Genomic DNA, 11249 nt, shown 5'->3' with positions numbered 1-11249 from the left:
CTGTTGAATCATTTCCATTCTCAGTGATTATCATAAATCGCATTACTGTAATACAGTATTTTTATTACATATTATATATATATATATATATATATATATAGAAATCACAATGTGAAATGCATTCATTGTGAAATTATTTGCATATAATTATATATTAAATGAATAATTCTCATTGGCGATTCTTATTACTGTAATACAGTAATAAAAAAATAATAATAATTACAATTATATAAAAAATAAAAAAAATCACAATTAAAAAAAGCAGTAATTACTTTAAAAATTACTATAAAATCAATTACTGTTATGGCTTTGTTTTCTTTGAGCAAAAAATTATATATTTTATTTATCCATTTTTTTCTTTTAATTTTAGTGTGAAATATGACCTGGACAGACTCTTGATCCCTGTTATGATTTAAAAGAAAACCAGACATTGTCTTTAATGAGAGTTTGGGCTCTACGTTCTGAAACACACAGCTACCCCTCGATTACAGGTTTCCCAGAATTCCTCACAAGTGCCTGAACCGTAAGGCACTGCAGCGTCGACTGACCGTCAGTGAATACCCATGTTTCTAAACTCCGCCGCCTCTCAAACAGCTCCGGCCCGGGACTGACTTTACACCGGTGGATCTGAGGGTGAAGTACAGTGTTCAGCCACTGCAGATGAAGACGGGATCAAATATTCATAATGGTCAAAAAAATGAAGGGGTTGGTTTGTAAAACGAACAAACGAATAAACAAAAATAGTCTTTGTCCTGTTGTCAAACCAGACCCACCAGAAAAAAAGTGCACTTGAGTGCAATTAGCTTGCCAAGGAAACCGTTGTCGTTATAAAATAGTGCTTGTTGCTGTCTGGTGGCTATGGTTTCGTCACGTTTGCGCCCCGTCGCTGTGTCTGTCAGTGTCTTTGGGGTGCTGGCTAAGTGCTCTGTGCTGCTCGCCGGCGTCCCGCTGCTGTCACCTGCACTCCACGGACACCCCCGAGGTCTGTGACGTGCCGGACACCGTGGGATCCGCCAGCGTCAGCATGACAGCCGCCGTCAGAGAGCTGGAGGACGGCGAGGACGAGGACGAGGCCGCCGCTGCACCTGCCGGGACACAAGAGGGTTCTGGGAACGTCATTAAGTAATCATCAGTGGTTAGAAAGTCTTTTTAAAGCTAGCTGTTCAAACTAGTCTCATACCTGCAGACTCCAGAGCAGCGTTGTTTTAGTATCTCTGAGACACTATTATATTTTTTTTATTTTTTTTTATTTTAGGAATTTTGTTGCGTTTTTCTCATTTTTTTTGTTTTTGGAAATTGGAAACTAGCTGAAATAAAGGTTTTTACATTTATTTCAGTTAACATTTATTTTAAAGGGGTAGTTCACCCAAAAATGAAAATTAGCCCATGATTTACTCGCCCTCAAGCCATCCTAGGTGTATATGAGACTTTCTTCTTTCAGAGAATCCAATCAGAGTTATATAAAAAAATGTCCTGGCTCTTCCAAGCTTTATAATGGCAGTGAATGGGTGTTATATTCCAATAGTTCAAAAGAAGTCCAATAAAGCGCATCCATCCATCATAAAAAGTGCTCCACACGTCTCCGAGGTGTGAATAAAGGCCTCCAGAAGCGAATGGATGCGTTTTTGTAATAAAATTATCCATATTTAAAACTTTATAAACTGTAATCTATAGCTTCCGCTAACTGACTTCTTGGGTGAACTATCCCTTTAAGAAACAAAAATGTTTATATGTTTTTTTTCTCTAAAAATTTATTGGAATCAGTTGAAATCAGAAAATTCTGATATTAGAATATTGTTTGAAACAACATCAATGTCTATGGTAACATCCTAAACTGTAAAATGACTGCAAAAACTATCATTTAAACAACTTTACAGGTTGAATAAGTTTTGGCAAAAATAAAAAAGTTTTATAAATTGATAAACCTCACATCGCAGCCTAATAAATAAAATGTATTTTGTATACAATTGGTCTGAATTGGTCCGAAAGGTGAAGAGTTTGCAGGTATGCAATCTATTTCTATTTTTTCTATTTCATTTGTTGAAAAAATGTCCTGGCTCTTCCAAGCTTTATAATGGCAGTGAATGGGTGTTATATTACAATAGTTCAAAAGAAGTCCAATAAAGCGCATCCATCCATCATAAAAAGTGCTCCACACGTCTCCGAGGTGTGAATAAAGGCCTCCAGAAGCGAATGGATGCGTTTTTGTAATAAAATTATCCATATTTAAAACTTTATAAACTGTAATCTATAGCTTCCGCTAACTGACTTTTTAGGTGAACTATCCCTTTAAGTAACAAAAATGTTTATATGTTTTTTTTCTCTAAAAATTTATTGGAATCAGTAGAAATCAGAAAATTCTGATATTAGAATAGAACTAAATGTTGTTTGAAACAACATCAATGTCTATGGTAACATCCTAAACTGTAAAATGACTGCAAAAACTATAATTTAAACAACTTTACAGGTTGAATGAGTTTTGGCAAAAATAAAAAAGTTTTATAAATTGATAAACCTCACATCGCAGCCTAATAAATAAAATGTATTTTGTATACAATTGGTCTGAATTGGTCCGAAAGGTGAAGAGTTTGCAGGTATGCAATCTATTTCTATTTTTTCTATTTCATTTGTTGATTAAATAAATGAGCGCATTACTCTCCATATAAAGTAACAAATACTTTTTGTAATAAATAATGCACCATTGTAACATGTCATTCCCCAATAACAGTGTTGTAATGTTTAAATAAAACGATTAAAAATTGTTTTCAGTATCTTAAACAGAGTAAAATATAAATATTAGATGAAAAACTTGAACTTAAACTTATTTCAGTTAGTTGCCATGGCAACATTTTTAATTTAGTTTTTAAGTACTAAAATTACTAAAACTGGAATGAAAATAAATGAAATAAAAATAGAAATAATTTTTTTTTTTTTAAATTACAAAAGCAAAAAAATTCAAATAATAATTAATTTAAAAAAAAAGTTTTCTTGGCAACTAACTGAAATAAGATGAAGTTGAAGTTCTGAAATTACTAAAGCCAACACTGAAATAAAAATAAATGAAACGTAAATAAATAAATAAATAAATAAAAGTCACCACTGACAAGCTACTACTAAATATATTGTAGAAACGTAATTTTCTGTAAAGCTGCTTTGCAACGATTTGTATCGTGAAAAGCTCTATACAAATAAACTTGAATTGAATTGAAAACTTGAATTGAATAAAATGACAGAAGTACATAACTAACTGAAATAAGTTCAACAAACATTACTAAAGCTAAAACTTAAAAGAAAAATGAAAGCTAAATAAAAAATAAAAGTAAAACTAATAAAATGGCAAAAACACATAAAATGACTAAAACTTGAAAATTATATATGTTGCCTTGGCAACTAACTGAAATAAGTTGAAGTACTAAAGTTACTAAAGAAAACAGAAAAAAAACAAACACAAACCTGAAATAGAAATAAACGCAAGCTAATAGACAATAAAATAGACACTCAAAATATATAAATAGAAGTTAATTCAAAACGTTAATAAATACTATAATAGTACATAAATAATACTATAATAAGACTGCCCACACTCACTCTCTCTCTCTTTCTTCTTCATGCGCTTGCGTCTCCTGTCGATGGAGGCCACCTCCGATTTGAGCAGGAGGTAGTGATTCCTGATGTCCTGCAGTTTCTCCTGAAGGAACGCTATCCGCTCTAGACTGCTCATCTTTTCCAGGTCCGCTGCACGGACAGGAGCAAAAGGCAATCAATGCCAAACATTCAGTTCTTATTCAAAAGACAAGCAGCTGAGAATCTGAGGCACTCACACATCTGGAAGCTCCACTTGGTCCGGTCGTGGGAGTGATCCGGGTCAGCGTGTTTGTGGTACTTGTGGCCTGAGGGGGGCATCCGGCCGGAGCACTTGTGCGGGATGGATGTGGGGGATTTGGCAGTGCTCTCGCTCATACACTGGTCCTCACTGTCACTGCTGTGGGCTGCAGCGCCACCCAGAGGAGAGACGAGGCAAACACTGATCAACACCAACACAAAACCTCTTAGCTGAAAGCTTACATGGTGCATTGAACATTTTACATTTGCCTTTATAATCACATAAAATTGTATTAAATAATAATAATAATAATAAAAACAATTATGCCTGAGTTTGATTTAAATAAGTCTTCAGTTTTAGTATGTGTGAAAGCAAAGCACTTATGCAGGTTTCCCAAACTGGGGTTTGTGCTAATAATAATGCATAATTAAAGTAATTATACATTTTACATTGTATGTTGAACTTAAATAGTTTTAATAATTTTATTAAAACGTAATAATAATTAATAAACTAATAATAACATTTTAAATAATATATTTAATATTTTATAATAATTAAATTATAATAATTTATTAACATTTTATAAATAAAACACATTTAGAAATAAAAAATAGGTCAAATATTTTATTTTATTTGTTAAATTATTAAAATATTAAATTAAAACCTTAGGTGCTACTTAAAGTAAATATTTTAGGTCAAACTCAAAGGACTTCCTTCAGTTTTCAGAAACCAGACTTTCTACCAATGCAGTGAAAGTGGAAAAACTGCAGATTATATTATTATTGTATAAAAAAAAAAAATCATATCAATTAGGGATGCATGATCTTTGAAAAGAAAAAAAAACCTGCAATTTAAAATGCGATTAAAATTAGGTTCAGTTTTTTTGTTTTTTTTCAGGCTTGCTGCGCTTGTTTGTAGGCTATATAATAATAAATAATTGCTACTACTACTGAATAAAAATATACAAATTAGAAAATAGGAATTATTAATATTTTATTATTAATATTATTAAAATAGGAAATATTAAAGTAGTATTTCACTGCATAATTAAGAAAATAAAACTGTATTTAGAAAAAAAAAATTACATTACAACTGTAAAATTCTGTTTTTCTCAACTTCATTTTTAAACATTACACCATCAAACTTTTATTTTGACAGAGAAGGTTTAAGGGCTCCCTGTGGTTTTCTGTTGATAAGTGCTTCTTCATTACAAGTATGGGAAGATGGTTGGAGCATGTTGCGTTCTCAAATAATCATGCAACCCTAATTACAATAATCTAACCATAAAACAGTGTGCGAGAAGTGTGCTGAGAGTTCACATTCATGTTCAGATACAATGTGAACACAAAGAGAACTAGACTCTTACTTCACAAAGTTTATATCTGGGTCAACTGAAAGTGGTTTGAGAGGACTTAAAAGGTCACATATTTTACACCTTTCTGGAGTTTTATTTTAAGTCTTGATGTCCTTAAGAATACATATTTGCGGTATAAGTACCAAAAACCATCTCAATATATTTTTACAGCTCCTCTCTCAGGAGCTCTGCAAAGAACAGGTCAATTTTGGCCTGTCTAATTAATATTCATAAGCCTCTCCTTCTGATTGGCCTGTTGTTTTCTGAGTGACGCACGGCCAGGTCAACCACAGGTAACTAGGGTGATGTATGCTGTAGCCTGCTGTGGATTGATCAATCTAAAGGATCAAACGCCGTGTATGGCATTTGAGGTAATTTGTGAATTATCATAGACTTACAGTCTAAATAAAACAATTTGCAACTGTTACTATTATTACACTTGTATACAAAACTTTGTATTATAGTGTGTGACGTCACGTGCACTACCGCCGGTGGCACGGCGACCGTCACAGCCGTTTCCTGACATCCAGACTGAACAGCGTTTTCTTGACATGTTTCCTTGTTGTTGTTGCTCAGCAATGGCATGGACGCGATGTTGTCTGGGGGTTTGGCAAAAGGAGAGTGGGACTGTGGGCGGTGCTCGGGGTGGTGACTGAAGACGGTGACTGTGTAGTTCTGACGTCACCTTTTTACGGAAGCCACAACGGTTCGTGAAAAATCACAGCTACTTTATGCAGGCTGTGTGCATTTTACTGTGGACTGACTGTTTTGAAACTTATATGGTAGTTACATAGCACCTAGACCTCAGTTATCATGAAAAAAGCCAGGAAATTTCAGTTTTGACAATATGGGACCTTTAAGTGTAAAAAAAACCTTGAACAATATCTGTTTTTACTGGCAGCAGAAAGTGAGCAAACCATAACTCAATTTGGAGACAAAAGTCATCACTTAAAGTGAGTTACTGAAGTCACTGAACTCCTACAGCTTTTCATCACAGCTGATTTACAGGATGATGCTACACTGCTGCAATACACACTCAAAATGCTAAAGAAATGGATGTGCAGAGACACTTGAACACGCTCGCATCAAGACTGTATGGAATAAAGACTGGCAATCTGGCAGGACTAGAGAAAGACTGAAGACTGTTTTTTTGTGGAAATAAAGCTCTTGAGTAATCGTGCTGAAGCTTATCAACGCTCCATTGACTTCTTAAAAACATTAAAAGTGCCACACGAGCTCTTTAAGCAGATGCTGATTTCTGTTACCTGGTTTGCGGTTCTTCTTGGGATGTAAGCTCAGGTTTTTATGACTGCGCTTGTGTTTCTTTGATGCTCCGCCGCCTTGAGACTCTTTGTGCCGCTTCTGACTGGATGAGGCTGTGAGACGGATGAGAACTCAGTGAGAAAATGCATTTCTTGGAATGATTATTATTATTATTTTTAGATTTTGCAAGGTTCAAAGAATATTCACAACATAATCAGTGAAACAAGCTGTTTTTACATTTAATAAGACGCAGGGCACGGTTGAGTTATTAGCTGAAATGTAGGGTTGCTTGTTACAGCGCCACCTTGTGACTGATTTTCACAAAATTTGGTGCATGCATTTGTTTTACCATGATGTACAAATATATCCAATTTTATAATGGTAGGCCATTCAGAATCTATGTTATTAACTGCTGAAATTTCATTGGCTGCTGTCAGCCATGTTTTTTAATGTAGCCTAGTCATAACAGAGGAAAAGTTAGGACCTCCACCAAAGAAGAGTCACACCAATTTTCAGCTTCATGGATCATACGGTTGAGGAATTACAGCAAAATATTTTGTCATTGTAGCGCCCCCTATTGGCGGAATTTTTACAAACTTGGTGTGCATCCTCAGGATGTCCTGTTGTCTAAGTGTGTCAAGTTTCGTTAAGCTTGGACACTGTTCAGCAGCTATAGGTCAGCTTGTAAACATGGGCATCAAGTGGCCAATTAATTAACTAATATCTTCGCTAAATTTTGACAAATCAAAATTATTTTTGTCATGAGTGTCTGGGCTTGCATGCTAAAGTTCTGGAAAGCCGCAAGGTCTCAAAACCTTTTTTTATTTTATTTTTTTTAAGTTAAACGTCTTTAGTTAAACTTTGCTGTAAAAGAAGTGAGCACAAAAGTCGAAAATGGAAAAGCAGCATAGTAGAATGCAAAAACATTCCTCTAACTTCGTTTTAAAACCTAGAGAGCTTCCTCACGGTCGACTCACACAGACGTATTTTGATACTGAGCTCGTCACAAAGCATTATTGTAGATAATCAAGATGTTTTCTGCATGGCAGGTCAGAATTTACCACATTTAGAAATATCTTTTTAAATAATATTAAAGGGGTCCTATTATGCTTTTCACTTTTTCAACTTTAGTTAGTCTGTAACGTTGCTGTTTGAGCATAAAAAAGATCTGCAAAGTAACAAAGCTCAAAGTCCACTTCAAAAGGAGATATTTTATTCAACAGAAATCACTTTTCAAAAACTACAACGAACGACTCGTTTGGACTACAACGCATATTTTCCAGGTTTTGTGATATCACAAATATCGACGAATGGGACGAGACCTGGTTGAGCTGCACTAGAGAAGGCAACGAGTGTTATCACTATGTCACAGACACGCTAGCTTTCCCAAGGCGGACGAACTTAGAGTGGTTACAATCATCAGGGTTTAAATCGTGCTCAAATTGATTTGATTTTGACACAATATTTACACTGAAGCTCGCAGCAGGCGGCTATGGTAAGGGGCATGACATTTCCCGACCAGGCGCCGAGTGCTGCCAATCACAACACACACTGGCCCAGCTAACCAATAACAGCACTTTTCGTATTTCAGAAGGCGGACCTTCATTTGATACAGGAACTATTGGAGCCGTTCATGCCAGACTGGGGAGAGAGGTGTTGTAATAATGTAAAATATGTGAAAAATAATATGTTTTTCGAACAACCTAGTATGAGAGCCTGTTCTAGTACACCCCCAAAACAAAATCAAGACTTTGTAAAAGAGCATAATAGGACCCCTTTAAATAATTTAAGAATTAATTGGACATTTTAATATGTTTTAAAATAAATAAAAATAAAACAAATTAGAAATAATTTAATATTTTTTTTATATATACACTACCACTCAAAAGTTTGGGGTCTGTAAGACTTTTTAAATGTTTTTGAAAGTCTCTTCTGCTCACCAAGGCTGCATTTATTTAATCAATAATACAGTAAAAATTCTGAAATATTTTTACAATTTCAAATTACTGTTTTCTGTTGTAATATATTGTAAAATGTAATTTATTCCTGTGTCAGCATCATTACTCCAGTCTTCAGTGTCACATGATCTTCAGAAATCATTCTAATATGCTGATTTGCTGCTCAATAAACATTTCTGACTATTATCAATGTTGAAAACAGTTGTGCTGCCTAATATTTTTGTGAAAACTGTGATACATTTTGTTTTTCAGGATTCTTTGATGAGTAGAAAGTTCAAAAGAACAGCATTTATTTGAAATAGAATCTTTTGTAACATTATAAATGTCTTTATGAAAAATAAAAACTAAATTTGACTGGTAGTGCACGTCAAATCCCTTGCCTTAGCATTGGACCGAAACAAAACACAATCTCTGAACGTGCATATGATGTAGACGACGATACGCACCTTTGACTTTCTGCTCGCTCTCCTGCTGGCTGCTGTTGCTGAGCGTCAGGCTACAGTTGCTGTTACTGTTGCAGGACAGGTTTCCATCGAAGGCCTTGGAAGGGGAATCTGCCCCCTCTTCTCCAGGAATCTCCTGGATTTCTCCACCCAAGCTCTCCACCTCCACCGTGCTGCTGTCAGACTCGCTGCGCCCCCCCGCCTGCTCCTCCATCAGAGGTCCTGCCGGTGAAGAGACGGCTGGAGGACTGGCGGGCGGCGATGGTGCTCGGACCTCGGCGGGTCCTTCGCCCACGGCGGGCGACTCCGGCGAAGTCGGAGGCGTGTTGAGGACCGAGTTGGTGCCGCTGCTGGGATGCTCCTGCAGCTTGTCCTCGGCGATCTCATCGTCCCGGGAGGGTTCGACGCAGGGCTCGTCCGGAGCCGTTACGGCGGGTGGAGGCGAGTTGGCCGCCTCGGTGTCCGAGTCCGAAAACAGATCCTTTAGGATCTTCTTGGGCCATTGAACTTGGATACTGGACCACACATCCTTCTGGCCTTTAGTACGACAGCCAGGTGACCTTTCTTCGATCCCTGTGGATATTTTGGCTCTTTTCTCCGGGATCTCCCAGAATCCCGAACGCCCGCTTTTATTCTTCTCCTTCACTCCGTTGTATTTCTTTGAAGGGGAGCCCTTGGTTTTGGGATTTCCTCTTGGTTCTTCCTTGGTTTGTGGTCCTGTTGGAGGATCTGCTTCGTCTTCAGAGCTGCTACACGACTGAGCGCCTCTATCCTCAACCGGACCTCGTTCCTCCAACTTTTTGGGTGAACTACTTGGCAGCCAATCGCCTCCTCTGCTGCTTCTAGTTTTGCCTTTCCCTGGGCTTTTTAAAGCACGCTCGCCTTGACCTTCTGCTTTTTTTCTTCTGCCGCCAGGACCTTCGAGCTCCACCTCAAATTGGCCCTTTCTCTTGCCCGTTTCTAGGACGTTCGGCTCCTCGTCCGCAACCACGGGAGCTTTGAAGGCTTCAGACGGGCTCCCGCTCTCCCAGTGCTGTGGCGTATGCGGGCGCTCTGGAAGACCTGCTTTCCGAAGGCTCGCTCGTCCTCCTGGATGATCCTCGTCGTCGTGATCAGCATCACCATGTTCTTCTCGCTCACTGTCGTCTGTGGAGCTTTCAGAGCCTGTGGGAAACAGAAGGATGGGCCTCAAACACGAGCTCTGCTGCAGTGCTCAATTAGACAATTGTAACAGGTTTCTCACTAGTGTTCATTTCATTAACTAAACCTATGACGAAAAATGATAGTTAAAGTTTTTTCTCCTGACGAAAACGAGACGATAATAAGGTCATTAAACGATAACCGAGACTAAATGAACATGCAATATCGTTGACGAAAAAAGACAAGACTAAAATGTAGTAAAAAGAGCAAAAACCTTATCAAAACCTTTTTATTTTTATTGAAAAAAGTGGAGCCAGACTGCTGTAGAAGACTCTATTATGCGAGCGTTCATGTTTGCGGTTGCCAGATATCAAGAGCTCAAATCCCCCAATCAGAGCTTTCCTGTAAATGGATAAAAATCTGAAAACACCGACATACAGTACTGTACGAGTAAGCTGGAGTTCAGCGATCTCCGTTTGAGGTGTCCTGCTTAAATGAAAGTGTCATTCAGTCTGTCTGCATTCTGTCATGATCTCGACTGTATTGTTTGCTGATTGTAACGTTACTTACACAACCTCTGTGCGGCAATAAGTCTGTTTTTGCCGTTGTTTTAAAAGAGAAACATTAATGCAATTTGGAATTACTATTAGGAATTTCTCTGTCATAATAATTGAGAGTAGGTTTTTGTTACACCAGTTTTCATAACGTAGACAGTGCGGGTGTATATCTGAAGTCTTTGGTGTTTATTTAGCCTCTAATTGATATCCTGATATTCTATTGATTTGTGCTTATTGGTGAAAGAGCAACTTCTGATGAAATGTCAAAATAAATTTCCCAAAATGACAGCAATCATTGCAGTTAAAATTGAGCAAAAGAATAATTTTTAGCATTTTAACCATTATACAGTAAGACGAAAATATGATGAAAATGTTTCCACTGACTAAACCTAGACTAAAATGCTCAGACATTTAGTTGACTAAAACTTGAATAAAACTAAAACAGGACAAGTTGACTAAATATGATAAAAACAAAGTTACATTTGACTCAGGACTAAAACTAAGACTAAATTCAAAAATAGCTGACAAAATTAACACTATTTCCCACACCTTTTGATCGATGAATTTTCATGCAGTTTTATTTTAGTATCATTGATATTAGTATATTATTACTTGATATTATTACTATTATAGTTTTTGTTAATATTTTTAATTAGATTGTATATCAGGGCTCGACAATAAGGACTTTCCGACGGCTGTTTTTTTTTTTTT

General features: G+C 36.8%; 1 protein-coding gene across 1 annotated transcript in view; it reads right to left on the bottom strand.

Moving 5' to 3' along the window:
• Positions 1 to 356: 356 nt before the first annotated feature.
• Positions 357 to 11249, bottom strand: part of LOC107728306 (AT-rich interactive domain-containing protein 4B-like) — a 74883-nt gene continuing 63990 nt past the window's right edge. Inside the window, exons 20-24 of the mRNA XM_016538432.1 lie at positions 8845 to 10005; positions 6443 to 6553; positions 3822 to 3989; positions 3589 to 3735; positions 357 to 1085 (exon numbers count right to left, since the gene is read on the bottom strand). Of these exons, the coding sequence (XP_016393918.1) occupies positions 955 to 1085; positions 3589 to 3735; positions 3822 to 3989; positions 6443 to 6553; positions 8845 to 10005 (1718 nt within the window). The 3' untranslated portion in view covers positions 357 to 954. The remainder of the gene's footprint in view (positions 1086 to 3588; positions 3736 to 3821; positions 3990 to 6442; positions 6554 to 8844; positions 10006 to 11249) is intronic.

The sequence above is a fragment of the Sinocyclocheilus rhinocerous genome, unplaced genomic scaffold, assembly GCF_001515625.1.
Source record: "Sinocyclocheilus rhinocerous isolate Xijiao unplaced genomic scaffold, SAMN03320098_v1.1 scaffold247, whole genome shotgun sequence".
NCBI lineage: Eukaryota > Metazoa > Chordata > Actinopteri > Cypriniformes > Cyprinidae > Sinocyclocheilus > Sinocyclocheilus rhinocerous.
The sequence above is the reverse complement of the archived record's forward strand: the minus strand, read 5'-3'. Positions and strand labels throughout refer to the sequence as shown.